Below are 16,441 nucleotides of genomic sequence, written 5' to 3' on the forward strand. Positions count from 1 at the left end.
CATAATTTCTTAAGATAGGCCCTGATTTGCTGGGAGATATTCCAAACAAGGTTGTATCCATTATTTCCCAAGTGATTTTGTAATCACGAAAATGCTAAACTAAGAGGAAGCTTAGGAGTTCTAAGCAGTGTCAAAATTTTACATGTAGACTTACTTTAAACAAATCTAACCAGATCCCATGTAAGAAGCTGCATTCAGCAAAGCAACGGGTTTCTCTGTTCAGTGCCCTTGTCGGCACAGTATTATCTGGGAACAGCCATCAAGAAGTCAAGGGTCCTAGGATTTGTTTGAGGATCTGTATTTTATATAGATTAACATTTAAGAAAAACTGTAGGATTTTACTTACAAACATAAAAGAAGAGTACGAAATTTTGAGTTTGAGATTATTAAAAGCAATTACTGAATGAAGAGAACAGGGTATAACTTCTGAAGTGATGTTATGTAATCCTGTTTTCTAATTATAGCTAATTACTTGACCTTTTCTTGCCAACTTTTTAAGGATATCATATTCAAATATCCACTCTATTCATAATCCCCTAAGATTTCTGCATGTCTGAGTAATTCCAACAAGAGCAAGACTCACTGGGTTTTCGAGCTTTCTTCCTGTGAAGACAGCCTGGCACTTCCACGTGGCACCATGGGGAAACTACTCACTTTCATCTGGCAGCAGTTCATCCTCCAGGCACGAGTGAGTCAGGGATCAAACGTGTCTCCTCTCCCCAGCACTGCATGGGACCCTCAGGATACTGAGGTCCAGTCCTGGCCAGGCAGCTGTGCGTACTGCACAGGAGGGCTCAGCATGGGGCGACGTTTTTAGAGGATGGTGTTGGGCAAGGGGGTTTTCCAGCTGCAGGACCTCAACCTTCTTTCAGAAACCAGACATTATTATATGGGGCAGCAATGTGCTTATTTTCATCATTTATCCTCATCCTGAAGATAAATATGCACACATAACATCACAGATCATGTAAAAAGGAAAATAGTTTTCAAATGCTTCCTTGTCAATAAAAATCAGGCAGACACCAGATTCATATCTCTGGCTGTATTTTTATAAATCCCGTTTATTTTGAAATATTCATATGATTTTGACATTAACTCAAAATACACAAATTACTTGTATCTGCCTATACATTTAGAAGAATACTTAACAATCAATATTTATGCATGCCAAATAAAACTTTTCCCAATTTTTAAAATTATTTTTAAAAATAAGCCAATTTATATTGGACATTTGGGTTATATGTGCATATAAAAGTCATATTCCTCAGCTAGTCTAACTGACCACAGATAGACTAGCATACAAGTGGTGTTCTTTCTGGATGGAGTTAAGTTTCAGAGGCAAAGTGGTTCAGATGGGAGCAAATGAGCTGACCTCCTCATGAAGTAAACTCGACAAAATCAAGAAGTATTAAAGGTGCTAATGACTGATTCCATACATCTTTCTGTCTTCTCTATCTTTTCAATATACAAGTATGCACTATGGGTGTGTATAAATTAAAACACTTCTATACTGTGAGCTCCTACGGAGGGGCTACTGTGAATACATAAAAGGCCCTAGGGAAGAGAGAGGTAGCGCAGGGGAGCAGAGGGCACCTGCCCTCCATCAGGCCATCCACACAAACCTACTGAGGAGGTAGACTCGATGATCTAGGTCTCAATGGGCTTAGATGTTGACCTGGACCTTCAAGTGGGGTTTTCCTTCATTGTATTTTATGTTGTTTGTTCAACTATTTTTGTAATTGGGGCAAAGTGAGATGTTCAACTAGTCTAAGAATGCTTTATATACCCCATAAACTGTCTGAGTCAAAGGTTTTTATTTATTCTTCTGCCAATCACAACTGATTTCCACCTAGAATTATTTTGTAAGGTAAGAAACAGTTAAGTCAACTGAACAAAGAGCTGGGGCTTTGGGCTCTGGAACATTATTACACACTGACTGGGAAACGCAGGGCCTCAGGGTGGGGTCTAGTCAGGCTGGCTGCAGCAGGGCACAAACCTGCCTCAGTGGGCCTTCTCCAAGAACGCTCTGCAGCACCTGACACACTGCTGGTACACCGCCTCAAAGTCAGAGTCATTCCCCTAAATGGACAGGAAAGAGAAGAAAATGGCAAAACCTGAATAACAAAAACATCCTTAAGACAGTCTAATCTGTTATTTAATGTGGCAGAATATAGACATGTTGGGTCTTCATACTATAAAACATAAACTGTACTTACATAATAAGGATCTTCAATAATAAGTTGTTTTTGTGGATCATAGCTCCCAAGTAGTTCAATTTTAGCTTTGCAGGTTTTAACTTGATTACTTTTTCTATTCAAATCTCTGTAAAATTGAAACATGAACTTAGTTTTCTAATCTATGGTTTCGAGTTAAACAGGGACATCTGTTAGGGTCTTATGAAACGTCCATATCAAAATCAAGACAGAGTGACCTGATTTGAAATGAAGCAGAACACACGGCAGGCCTATGTGGCCCTTTCTACAGCTGTATGCCACCACCCTCTCTCTAGGCAAGAGAGCTTGCAACAGCAGCTTATTCTTACTGATTTTGTTACACAAAATATTCAGTAATTATATTTTCTCCCACAAAATACGTTTTGAGACAATCAACCAAGTTTCAGAGAAGAAACAAAGGTGATAGGGACCTAAAACACATGAGCCAGCCCCAAAACAAAGGGCTACCAATTCCATCCTCAGGTGTCTTGACACAGTACTTCCTGCTGCATGACCCATTCCTTAATTACTCTTCCTTCTTTTATTCCTCAAGCCTCTGCCCAAGCTGAAAACTCAGCTTCACTCTAGACTTCCACCTTTAGCTTTCACATTGCTACAAAAGAAAAAGGCAAACTTAACTAAGCACCTCCATTAATTTAACAAATTTCAACTGAGCACCTGCGACAGATGAGTCGATGAGTCAGGCATGTGCTTTACGTGGGAACGGAACAGCCAAGTGCTCCGGTGCATGAACTTTCTCCGGTGCACGAACTTTTACAGCTCAAGAGTAGGTGCAGGAAGAGAACTGAGGGCAGAGCTAAGTCTAATGCACAATCTGGCCTACTGACAGGGCAGCGGAATACCTCTAGAAAGAGATGAATTTCAGTTGACCCGTGAGGGGCAAATAGGAGCCAAATGGCCCAAGCAGCAAGGAGGAGCTTCCAGGGAGAGAAGGGCACAAGCAAACGTGAGGCTGCAGGAGTTCCGCTTGCCCCACACAAATAAACACGGTGCTCAGTACCAGTCAAGGCACATGGAGTCTTCTAACAAGGTTTTTTTTTAACGATACCTATAAGCTATGGTGTCAGGGAAAACAATGAGAACAGAGTAAGGACTGAAAAATAAAAATATAAAAATGCATGCATTTTAATAAAAGGCCTAATTAATAAAAAAATAAAAACTTGCATCCCTGTGTGTTCAATTGTACAAAAGTAATTAAAAGCATAGTTTATCTTCATCAAAAACATTTAGTATTTATGAATAAGTGGCAATGCAAGTTAGAATCTTGGAGTTACAGTAAATCATGATTAGTTCCTCATGGCGCCATAAGCAGGGGACTGGGGCGGGTGCATATGGCAGGGCCCTGTTTCACTGCACCTAGGCTTGAATCCCACCACATCCACACACTAACTGTGTGAACTTGGGGACATAACAACAAACTTGTTCTCATGCAGAGCAATGTGCCTGATACAAAACTATCACAGCCAAGCTAGTTCTCAGATCAAATCATGCTATTAATAACTGGACTTTCCTTTTCTAAGGTGTATCTCCTTTTAAATACCTATGAGACAATTTTAAATTACTAAATTTTTTGCTGTTCTAAATAAATAGAGACCATCACTGACTATTAAAAACTTTAAAATAATAGAAAAAGTAAATTTGGAAAAGAAATTACTTGGCCTACTACTGAATTGAGAGTTGAACAGAAACATTCTTCAGAAACAGGATTACCTCAGATTGCTTTCATCCATACATAGTATATAATCAAATGTGGCAAAATCTTCTTTGGTAATCTAAAATTGAATAAAGAAGTCAAAATACAGTATTTATATTTATACCATTCAAGCCTAGAGGATGCAAAGTAGTACTAAAAGAAAAAAAAAAAAAAAACTGCTGTATTTGTGCTTGTTACTCACTATCTAATTAAATAATTTTGAGGGTACTTTTCAGTTAAAATAGAGTTAACCTAGTTCCCAAAATTGTACTGCAAAGAAATTTTGTATTATGAAGTTCCATAAAAGAATCATACAACAGTATAATGTGTAGACACAATGTTTACACATCAGCTTCAGTTCCTTACTAACAATGTATAATACAGTCGAAGTACTGAAATGTCACATATTTAACCCCTTCATTACTCTATTTTTCTTGCACAAGCACTGAACGTCCTGGGCCCCAGTGACAAACACCAAGCCAAGCGGACAGAGCCTGTCCTGTGGCACTGCCCTTCCACACGCAGGACGCACAGATGCCTTGAAGGGAAGAAAGCAGAGAGGCGGTACAGACAGCTTCGGGGCAGGGAGGAGGAGGAGTATTAAGGAGGGTGGTCAGAGGTGCTCACTAAGAAAGAAACACAGGAGTAGTAACCGATAATCCTTTATTCTGATGGAAGATCCATAATTTAAACCTGACACAGAAGAGAATGCCACTCAGTGTTTCTACTGATTATAACCTGAAAGCTTATCACTGTTTTCTGACATAATCTATAAATACGCCTACTTAAAATATAAATGAAAAAATTGTTTTGTGAATTTCGACTACTATAAATAAATGCAGAATAAGAAAGAACAGAAACATACCTACTGCAGAACAAAGGTGGAAAGTTTAAGTTTCCTAATAAACTTGTTCTTTTAAACAATGAGAAGCTTTGGATTTAGTATGCACTTCCAATCACAAAATGGGCTGTACTTTGTCAACCCTCCCAAGACACTCACTTATTTCAAAATCTAGAATGAGTGTCATACTGACTTTTCTCTCTTTTTTGTTTTTAGAGAAAAGGTCTCACTCTGTCACCAAGACTGGAGTGTGGTGGCAAGATCACGGCTCACTGCAGTCTCAATCTCTTGAGTTCAAGCCATCCTCCTACCTTGGCCTCCCAAATAGCTAAGACTACAGGCACATGTTACAGCACCCAGCTAATTTTTTAACTTTTTTTTCATAGAGATGGGTCTCACTATGGTGTCCCGGCTGGTCTTGACCTCTCAGGCTCAAGCAATGTTGAGCCTCCGAAAGTGTTACTAGGATTGTGAGTGTGGCCCACCATGCCTGGACAGTGTTATGTTATTTCTCCAAATTAAGTTATGTGAGAAATGCTCTAGGATTTAATACTAAACTCGTTCTAAATTCTGGACTAATTGTAAGTTTTTCATAAAAAAAAAAAAAAAAAGACAGTGACTGTTACATGATTTTTAGATGTTACAATAATTGAGAAGGAAAAGAAACAGCTATAATTTAAGTAACAAATACACAGTAGTGGATTTCCACTTGCAACTGTAAATGAACCAGCTTGTGGCAAATCATTCCTACTATGAAAAACAACTAGAAACCCCATATAAATCACCAAAGCCCCTCCAAAACCATCAGAGTGCTCCAGTGACAATCAGGCTTTGTGGGCCACACAGCCTCTCTAGCTCTGCTGCTCTAGCATAAAAGCAGCCACACACTACAGGTGAACTAAAAAGTCTGGCTGTGTTCCAGTAAACACTTCACAAAAAAGGTACAGGCCACAATCTGCAGACTCCTGCCACCTGCCACTTCTCTTCCCGCTAAAACTGGGCACTGACGAGGCCTCAGAACAGAGATCTCAAATGACTCAGTAGCAGAACTCTTTAACTCTTTATGTTATGGTTTGGATGTGCCCCCCAAAGTTTCTGTGTTGGAAACTTCACCCCCAGTGCAATGGCAGTGAGAGGCAGGACCTTTAAGATTAATGCCACTGTCTTGGGAGTGGGCTCCTGACAGTGATGGATCCTTTCTCTCTCCTGTGTCCCTCTCCTGTTTTTCTAGCTCTTGCTCTTGCCCACTCTGGGGCACTCTCTTGACTCCCCCACTTTCTCCCACAGGATGATGCGGCAAGAAGGACCTCACAGCCCCTTGAGCCCCTTGACTTTGACTTCACAGCCCAACTCTAAGAAATAAATCCCTGTTTGTTGGAAATTATCCAGTCTCAGGTACTGTTAGAGCAGCGCAAACAGACAAAGATAAACAACAAAACAGAGAAAAAAAAACAGAAAAGGAAAGCAGACTCACGAACAGTCCGTAATGAGATCTGCCACTGTATATGAAGCAGCTATGAAAGTATGTTCAAGAAAACATAGAGCATGATGTAGAATTTCACCAGAAAACTAGAATCTACAAAAAGAAAAAAGAACAAAACTTAAAGAATTAAGTAAATAACAGACAATCTTTATGTTTGAAAACAGCAGAAAGACTCATATATCAGAAAACAGGTCAGCAGAAAATGTCAGACTGAAGAAGAGTAAAAAGGATAAAAAATAAAACAGTATAAGACATATATGTTCACTATACACGTTAGGCGAATCTCAGGAGAAAGGAGAAAGAAAAGTACAATATGAAAAGATAACAACCGGGGATTTTCCAAAATTGATGAAAAACATCAAGCCACAACTTCGGGATCGTATCTGGCCTACCACACCGAAACTACTGAAAACTAAATACCGAAAGAAAAACTGAAACACTGCCAGAGGAAATAACAGACAACAAAAAGACAACCCATTAGATTAATTTTTCAAACGATAAGCAGAAATACTATCAATCTTCAACCACTTTTTTAGAGAAAAAAAGAGGGAACATCCCCAATGTATTTTATGAGGCTGTGCACCCGGCTACACTGTGTCTGCTGGGCGTGACTCCAACAGAACCACACGCAGGTGTGCACCGTGACCCACAGCAGCACTATCTGCAGTAGCCCCAAACTAGAAACCACCCAGACCCCGACTAAGAGTACAACGGACCAACTGAGAAATGATACAGTATCCAGCAATGACAATCATATTGCTACAATCAACACAGAGATTCTCACAAGAAAAAAAAAAAGCTGACAGACAACAGTATGTACTATAATTCCACTTCTGTGAAGTTAAAAAGTAGAACAAATTTTTTTGTGGGGACCACTGAAGGAGTAGGGAGAGGGCTGCTATGGGACGTCAGGGTTGTACTCACAATCTGTGTACACAAATCAATGCAGTTTACTGAAAAGATAAAATAATGTATAATAAAGTAAAAAAAAAAAAAGTCTCCTTTGAACTACCTGGGCAGAAAGCTCATGTACTCTAAAAGACTAACTGTAAGAGTTAAAACGAAATAGGCATCCTAAAAATATTTCATTAAGACACTGAGAAAATTGAGATTTTAAGAAATGTACAATAGTTATCACATAAATTGTGACATTGGTAAAGGAAAAGAACTTGTAAACATGACAAAGCTCTGATGTGATACTAACTCATAAAACATACCTTAAAATTTTCTTAAAAGAAACAGGAAAAGCAAAAAACACATGCAAATACTGATTCCAAAACTCGAAATTAAAACTGTTCTTTAAAAAAAGTTTCTAATATGTATTTAAAATACTTGATTTGCATACACTCTTATTATATACTTAGTGTATAAAAAAAATCTGACTTTAAAAACGTAAAACTTGCAAGTATAAGCACTCATAATTCTGAAAGACTGCTTCACATAAATCTATTTTCAACAATGGCCAGTAGAAACTGGCAAGGTAAGCAAAAGCCTGAAGAGATTAGGATGGACAAATTGTATAAAAATGTTTAATCGCCTGACCAATGAGAATTCCATTTCAGAAAAGGTCAGTAGTCCTAGAGTACTTCATTTAAATAAAGAACTCTTAGAAAATCAACTTCAGCTTCTAATTTATAATAAACATACAAGGTTATCTTCATTTGAAATTGCAGAATTTGGTTGTGACTTTATTAGACTGCAAACTTGAGTGTAATTATGTGTCAATAATGTTGTTGGTATTACCCTATGTTACCAAGGCACTTCACAGTTGAAAAAATGTTTTTGCATATAACTTAATTCTAGCAACAAACTCGTAATACAGGCAGTATAATTACTATGGCCTAAATGTTTGGTAAAAATTATGCAGGAAGGAACAGAACACAGAGCACTGCTTAGCCCCAGCTCACAGTCAGGCTCTCTCATTATAAATTAGCTGGCTTTCATGTACATTTTAATAGGTAAATTCCAAAATCATGCAAGTCTTTCAATACTGTGCAACCAGAAGTGAAACAAAATGGACACTGTAGCTGGTTAAACTTACCCTAAATAAACACATTCATTACTAGATAAGTCTGGTTAATCTTTTTCACTACTTATCAAGTTACTGGACTCTACATATTAGAAATTGAACAAGAGCTTGTCTACCTGTCTTGCTTTATGGGCTGTGTGAATGCCATGATTTCTTAGGCAGCTCACAGCTCTTGGGTCTGGGGACCGGCCCACGTTCCAGTCAGAAACAGCACCACTGTCAATGACCCACTGAAACACAAAACACACAACTTCAAGTCCAAGGACGGTACCTGCCGGGCAACGTGGCTCATGGGAATGCCGTGCCTCTTCATGCAGTTCTGCCCTCGGTAGTCAGGGGGGTTCCCTATCTCATACCCGGAAGTTGCCGCGCTGTCTACCCTCCACTGCAGGGGAAGAAACATGGAGTTTTTTTTTTTGGCAATTTCCTGCCCAGGAGTTAAGGTTGGGTCTCTTTAAGATAATGAATGGTACTTACGTTCTCTGAGATGTTTTGATCAGTTACAAGTTTCCTGAAAACTGCTTCTGCAATGGGTGATCGACAAATGTTACCTTTAAAAAAAAAGGGGTGACAGAGGGTTAGGTTGGATGGAAGGGGACATGCCAACTCCCCCTTTTCACACACCTGACACGCAGGGACCATGCTATCCCTCAGGAAAAACAAAGGCCGACACTATCCTTTGACACCTTTGTCCACAGGAGGGTAGTCCCTCCTGAAGAACAGCCCATCAGGCCCAAGTTCAGTGATATGACACCAACCGGCCAAGTATAGATAGATGACAAACATATCTAAAAAAAACAATTTTAGCCAAAATTATTGTTTAAAGAGTTGCTACTAATGATCCAGGAGTGAGCCATGAAAATAAAGTGTGTTGTAACCGGCTTATTTTAAAATGAAATAACAGAATAAAATTAAAATACAGTGGTATGTCCCTCACTAGACACAGGGAGCTGGTTCAGGACACCCTCCCACCCCTACCCACTATAACAAAATGTGCAAACGCAGGTCCCATAGCTGGCTCCTGTTTGATCTGGAGCCCAAGTATAGGAAGTTGGCCCTCTATATAGATGGGTTTCTCCTTCAGAGAATATGGTATTTTCCATCCACGCCTGATTAAAAATATCCCTCGAATCAATCCCTCCAAGTTCAAACCCCTATTGTTCAAGGGTCAACCATATGTATTTTCAAGTATATCACAAATAAGGATGAATATTGTTACACAAAACAATACACAAACATGCATTTAAGCATAAACAGCAATTCAACACCAACATTTACTGAGCAATCACATGCAAAAATCCCTGAGTCCAGAGGATACAGATCCAGGCATCAGCAGCGAAGGTCAGGGACACCACTCTCCAGACCGCGTCTGACACCAGGGCCACCCTTACTTCAGACCAGCCAGTGAGACATCCAGGCTCCCAAGAACTCTCTCAGGTTGATAATTCCCTACCATTACTCCAAAAAAACTCAGCAAAGCAGAACATTTACCGTTACAATTTCATTACAATAACAGCAACAACAACAATAAAAAATTAAAACCAACCAAAGCAAGTGACCCACAGGGCACATTCTGGGAGGTTTCCTAACAGGTAGCTCCACTGTCCTCTGGGACACCTTACCCTGCTGTCATCAACATGGGATGATATTCAAAGAGCACTGCCAACCCAGGCAGCTCCTCAGAGCCTTGGTGTTCTGCAGCTTTACTGGGGGTTTTGGAGGGAGACACAGGGTGCTGAATCACTGGCCATCCAGGCTCCTTCCCCTCCACACATGGCTCACAGCCCCCACCAGGAGTCATCTCATCAGCATACATAATGGGGGCCACCTTGAATAACTAAGACACTCCCATCACTCCTAAAAACCTCCAAGACATTTAAAGGTTACCTCCCAGAATCCACAGCAGGGCCAAATTCCATACTACCCAGAGGAAAAAGACATAAGACTTCATCTCAAAATAGATATACCATATGTAAGCAATGTACTTATAGGAGATATACAGTTGGCTATCATAAAAGTAGAAACATGAATGCTGATAAGCAATATACTACAGTAGCACAGAAAAAAAACGATGCTACAAAGAAAAAATAAGATAAGAAAATTTCTTATCAGAAAAAAGAAAGATTAGAGATGATATTTAAAGGATGATCAGGATCTTAATGGACAGAGGAAGGGAAAGCCATTTAACTCAGGGGGACTGTGGCACTAAGTAGGTAAGGCTGCGATGCTTCAGGTACAGAGAGCAAGTGTTGGGAAACTGACGGGCTGGTATACGAGAGCCCAAGAACACTGGGCCAAGATTTGGCCTTTGTGTAGCCACTATGAAGAGAAACAAAGTCCTACGGAAAGGGGTAATATAACTTATTCAAACACATTTTGCATGCCCACTCTTTATGTGCCAAGCACTGTGCCCTAGCCTGAAGATAGAGCATTGTTTAAAACATAGACCCCTCCTACAACTTACCAAAATGACTGGCAGGGCTAAGGAAATACTAGAAGGACACATGACTGAATTGGAAAGACCTTCTAAGAGGCTCGTGTGAAGGAGCAAATACAAGACAGTGTCAGAGTGGAAAGGTGTGGCAGCTTTCCTCACCTATCATAAAGGTCATGGAAGATACTCCTGTAACAAAGGACAGGTTAACAAGAGAAAAGCTAAGAAATTTATTTAATCAAGTTTTATGTGACATGGAAGTCTTCAGAAATGAAGACCCAAAGACCCACGGAAACTGTTTTTATGCTTAGATGCCCAATAAACAGCCACATATAAATGGGACTGGACAAAAGGAAATGATCCACTGGAGTAAACTGAGCAGGGAAACCCAGCAGGCCCGCAGCGTTTCCTACCCCAGGAATGAAGCAGGACCCCACTGCAATGGTTTCTTCAAGAGAAGGCAGAAGGGAGAGAGTGACCTTTCCAGGTTTTATGGCTTGCTTTGGGGTAGAGGAGTTCTAGTTCCTATGATACACCTTGGGGAAGGTGAACAATGGTTTCTATGACCTTGCTTCTGGGGCTGCTGAGGCCTTCCGGTCTCTTTCATGCCAAAGCACCATACTAAGTCCAAACATTAGGAACTGAATTAAGGAAATAGATAGGAAAAAGAGGAACTGTGAGAAAAGGCAGCACTAAATAAGAGTTTCCTCTTTATTACGATTAGGATCTTCTGTTTATGCTAAACATGTACTATCAGGATTTTCTAGTGTGATAAAACATACCTAATTCCCCAGTTCAGAAAACCAGCTCACTGCCTTACTACAGCCTTCAGTTTCTACACTGCAAGACCTAAGCATCTTATGTACTTTTTCCCCAGAGACTGGTTTCTACAGCAGTCAAAAATCTTACCTACAAACTGGAAAGGGAAAAACAACCAATTAGCCTTGAATGCCCTCTTTATGCTAATTTGTGTTGTGAAGTTTTTCCTTTCCACATTCTAAATTCTGTTTAGTTTTTAAACAGGTTTTGACATCGGCATCATTTTAATTACTGAAAGGCTTCCCATGGGTGTGTAACTATTTTACCCGTCACCATATACTCTAGGAAAATTTTTAACATCATACATTGTATTCCAAATTAAGACAGTTATTATTATTTTGGAACAGTAGGAAGTAATAATAGATGCCTAATATCTCAGAATCTAAAAATAAAGATTAGCCCCACAACTTTACAAATAATTATCATTAACTGTAAAAATAACAGCTTCTTTTTCCAACAACAATATGAAAACTTGCATTATCTAATGTTCCAAAGTCCAGTAGTAGCTTGCCCTGTTGATTTTGAAAGCTGATGCCACCAAATTGTGTTATGAAAAAATGGAGCACCCTGGTCACCAATGAAACACTATAAGCACTCCAGATTTAACCTATGGAAGAAGCTCTAAAAACTGAACATTCCATCTTCAAATGCCTGTAGAAAAATGTCTCAATCTGTAAAGTCTCAAGTTTGTCTTTTCCAAATTAGGCAGCCTATTATATACCCTTCCTCAGCATCTTCATTTCAAGGATGGAGGTTCATAAAAGGCAACAGTTATCCTCTAGGAGAGTAGGGCTGTGTCTACTATACCTGTAAAAGACCCAGCACCCAGCAGGGGGGTGAGATCCAGCACCCAGCACACGCTATCTCCACCAACCACGCTGGCTGGGTCATGGCTCCTGCATCATCTTCACTAGTGAGTCTCTATCTTACAAAAATATAAAGCACCCTTAGTAACTGTGCTGTAATGAGGACCTCAGTTCTTTTCCATCATTAGCTTCACCAATGAAAAACATGTTTGTCTACACTTCAGTCTTAAAAGAGTCCAAATAAATGCTTTGAAGGAATAAAATGTTTACATTTCAAAAGCATACAATTCTTACTGTCCTCTACCATGTAAAATGGCATTCACCACTCAAATCCGCTCAGAACGCAACTACTCACCACCCAACAAACAAGTAACAGCATTCTCCACCTCCAGTTTAATCTCAAAACAATAGCTGAAACACTTATTTTGAAACTTAAATTTGATCATTTCCCACCTCTGCTTAAAACTCTCCAATGCTTATTGATAGTAAGCCCAAGACTTCACATGGCCTCCTAAGGTCTGGACCTAAAACAGGGATCTGAAAATTGGCCCATGGTCCACCACCTTTGTATACAGCCCACAGAGGTAAGAATTTTACATTGTTGAATAGTTGGAAAAAATCCAAAAGTAGAATATCTTGTGACATATGAAAATTATATGGAGTTCCATCCAACTCTGATGTCCACAAATGAAGGTCTACTAGAACACAGCTGGGTTCATCGTACGCATGGCTGCTTTGTGCTACACCTTTTTGGTATGGCCTTTGAAGCAAATCTAAAATATTTACACTCTGGTTCTTTACACAAAGTGTTTGCAGACTCCTGCCCTAAAGGACCAGTGTATATAAGGAATTAACTTCTCCCTACACATCTACAATGGAAGCACTGAGAAAACACTCACTCAAATTATCTGCTAAATCTTCAGGTACAGATGAGGAGTCCTGGCTGAGAAAAGGTATCCGGCCACTGGACCAGCCACAGCGGCTCCCCTGCAGTTCATGACCATGGCCAGTATTCTCCCTTCTAAACCTTTACCAGTATCAACCAATTTCCTCTGGGCTCAGGATGCTTCTCCAAAACATCCTAGGCTTGCTTCCTCACCTCCTTCAAGTCTTTACTCAAAGGTCATCTGTCAGGTGGGGCCTTCCCTGACCATCCTACTCAAAGCTGCACTCCACTCCATTTCGCCTTTCTAGTCTATTTTTCTTAATGCTTCACACCAACCAATTGAGCACACCAATTAGTGCTTGCTGGTAACTGAGAGAACGTGAGCTCGAGAGGCTGGGACTTTTGTCTGTTGTGTTCACCACTCCATATATCCCTACCACTTAAACGAGTGCATGACATATAGTATGTGTTCCAAAAAAATAACAGTAATAACTGAATTGTATTGAAATACAGTAGTCCTCCCTTTTCCAAGATTTCACTTTCCATAGTTACCCCATGGTCAGCTTCAGTTGGAAAATATTAAATGAAGAATTACATAAACAAGTAATTCCTAAGTTTTAAATTATGCGCTGTTCTGAGTAGCATAATTTAAAATTCTCATGCCATCCCATTCCGTCCTGCCCCAGAAGTGAATCATGCCTTTGTCCAGCGTATCCATGCTGTCTATCCACCTACTGCCCTCTTGGTTATCAGATCCATTGCGATGCTATCACAGTGCCTGGGTTCAAGTCACCCTTACTTTACTTAGTAATGGCCACAAAGCATAAGAGTAGTGAAGCTAGTTCAGATATGGCAAAGAGAAGCCATAAGCACTACCTTTAAGTAAAAAGGTGAAAGTTTTTGACTTCTTACGGAAAGAAAAAAAAAATTGTATACTGAGGTTACTAAGATCTATGGTACGAACAAATCTTCTAACCATGAAAATGTGAACAAGGAAAAAGAAATTCATGATAGTTTTGCTGTCTCACCTCCAACTGCAAAAGCTGCGACCACAGTTGTAAGTGCTCAGTTAAGGTGGAAACGACATTACATTTGTGGGTGGAAGAAATGAGCAAACACGTGTTTTAGTTGATGGCCAGACACATGTTCCAACTGATGGCAGCTGGGCTTGGTACTACCCGCGGTTTCAGGATCCACTGGGGAGTCTTGGAATGTATCCCCTAAAGCTAAAGTGGGACTACTGTATATGCAATGATACACTTCCCCATTAACAGCAACCGTGATGCAATATACCAGAATAATCGACAATATCAAACAAAAATATACAAGGGAATGGACTATTATTTGGTAACCACCCTTAACCAAACTACTGTTTAATAAACTTGATTTCATCATTCAGCCTTCAGTGAGTCTTAAAATCAAATGATACTACCAATGTGAAACAAGGTGAGCCTTCTAATTCTTCTTTCACAGAAATTAACTTCTACAAAACCTAGTCAGTGTTTATCATATATTGTCCTAAAGCTGGAAATAAAATGAAAAATAAGCCATAGTTACTGCCCTCAAGAAAATTAAACTTAGCTGGGATTTCAACAGACTACCAAATAACTATAGAAAAATTTGTATAGTAAATGATGTCACTAAGGAGTCACAAGAAGCAAGTCATGGTCTGGGAAAGCAAAGGAGGAAATATTTGGGTTTGACTTTATAAAATAAAAAGACTTGCCAGGCAAAATGCATAATGGGCACCCGGCAATGAAGGCTCAGTAAGCAAGTAAAGGGTTGGGGAGCAACAAAAGGTTCTGGAAGGCAGTGTCCAGAGGGTGTGAGCAGGAAAAGGTACAGGAGATACAACGGGAAGTCTGTAAAAATAAACAGAAACTTCACTCTGCAGGAAATGCAAACTCACAGAAGGTTTTAAGAAACTGGACTATAGACAATTTAGGCCTTCCTCTCAGGGTGGAGGAACTGAGGAATACAACCTTGCAGTGCTACACCAAAGGAAGATCCCTGAAAACCAAAGGGAAAGTAAATTCTATTTGAAGTAAGGTAAGCTAAGTCTTGAAATTCTAGGAATGAAAATAATTTAAGCTGGAAAGTTCCTGAAAAGCCATTAATAACATACACTTTCATTTTTCATGAGCCAAGATTATATAGGGACCTCCAGGTCTCCTCGGTTTGGCTTTTACAATCAAGAAACCCGAAACCATACTTCATCTCCCTTTAGCTCAGGTCCATATCTAAGCATGGGCTAATAAAACCTGCAAGCAAAACAATATTGTCATAGAACTCAGGAGGCCCCTAAGGGACCACATCAGTCCGACAATCTCTAGACCTACCTGGGCCCACTGGAGGGGAACGAGAGGAATTCTAGTAGATGGAAAGGAAAGAACCTCGGCTTGGAGGGACTATGGCTGCAGATGCCAAGAGCCTCGGCTATATGGCAGGCGCAAGGAGACCCAGGTTTAGAGGGCAGGCTGGGCAGGGGCACTGGGCGAATGGGGAACAGGGGCGCTGCGGAACAATCCTGGAACACCCAAGGTCCCCCAGTCCCTGGCCTCCTCCCCCTCACTGTTCCTAGCTCGGCGGCACAACCCACAGAGCATAAGCCGGACCAAACCCTCGACAGGACGTCAGAACATGAGTAAGTCGGCGCCCTCTTACCCAGACACACAAACAGCACGGACTTGGTAACCGGCTCCGCCATCTTCCCGCGCGTAGTGGCGCCAAGAAACCGCTTAGTGACGCACGCCGACGCGGCGCATGCGTACTGCCACCCTCTCGCCCCGCGCGCCTGCGCATTCCCGCACTAACGCCACCAGGGCAGCGCGCGTGGAAGCCGCGCCTGCGCAATCGTCTGGGGCGGTTCTGCGACGCACGAGGGCAGGCGGGGCCGAGTAGGGCGGGGCCGAGTAGGGCGGGGCCGAGTAGGGCGGGGCCGAGTAGGGCGGGGCCGAGTAGGGCGGGGCCGAGTAGGGCGGGGCCGAGTAGGGCGGGGCCACGGGTCACGTCCAGGGGCGGGGCCGTGAGTCACCTGCTGGGACAGGTCCCCAAGTACTCTAGAGGTGGAGGTTCCGTCGCTTACAAGGACCGGGCCGCCGATCACCTGCAGGGACGGGGCTGAGGGTCACCTGGAGGAGGAGGGGCCGTGAGGGGGGGAGTCACCTAAAGGAGGTGGGGCCCCGGGGTCACCTGTAGGGGCGGGGCCGCGGGTCC

At 41.3% G+C, this 16,441-nt stretch overlaps 1 protein-coding gene across 5 annotated transcripts; it reads right to left on the minus strand.

Moving 5' to 3' along the window:
- Nucleotides 1-492: 492 nt before the first annotated feature.
- ACP1 (acid phosphatase 1) lies at nt 493-16,050 on the minus strand. 5 transcript variants are annotated; one of them, XM_032294292.1, is made up of 6 exons: nt 15,890-16,050; nt 8,758-8,831; nt 8,397-8,510; nt 3,945-4,006; nt 2,217-2,322; nt 493-2,079 (listed from the first exon to the last, which is right to left on the minus strand). In XM_032294292.1, the coding sequence occupies exons 1-6, from the start codon at nt 15,930-15,932 to the stop codon at nt 2,002-2,004; spliced, it is 477 nt and encodes a 158-aa protein (XP_032150183.1). In that variant the 5' UTR covers nt 15,933-16,050; the 3' UTR covers nt 493-2,001. The 5 variants fall into 5 exon arrangements, 3 of the variants coding, with proteins under 3 accessions (XP_032150183.1, XP_032150182.1, XP_032150184.1); XM_032294291.1 differs by lacking the exon at nt 8,397-8,510 and adding an exon at nt 8,552-8,665 and having other exon boundaries at nt 15,890-16,034; XR_004273775.1 differs by lacking the exon at nt 3,945-4,006 and having other exon boundaries at nt 2,058-2,079; nt 8,397-8,665; nt 15,890-16,000.
- Between the last annotated feature and the right edge of the window lie 391 nt (nt 16,051-16,441).

This window comes from Sapajus apella, unplaced genomic scaffold, assembly GCF_009761245.1.
Source record: "Sapajus apella isolate SASKATOON/1434 unplaced genomic scaffold, GSC_monkey_1.0 scaffold31, whole genome shotgun sequence".
Classification (NCBI taxonomy): Eukaryota; Metazoa; Chordata; class Mammalia; order Primates; family Cebidae; genus Sapajus; species Sapajus apella.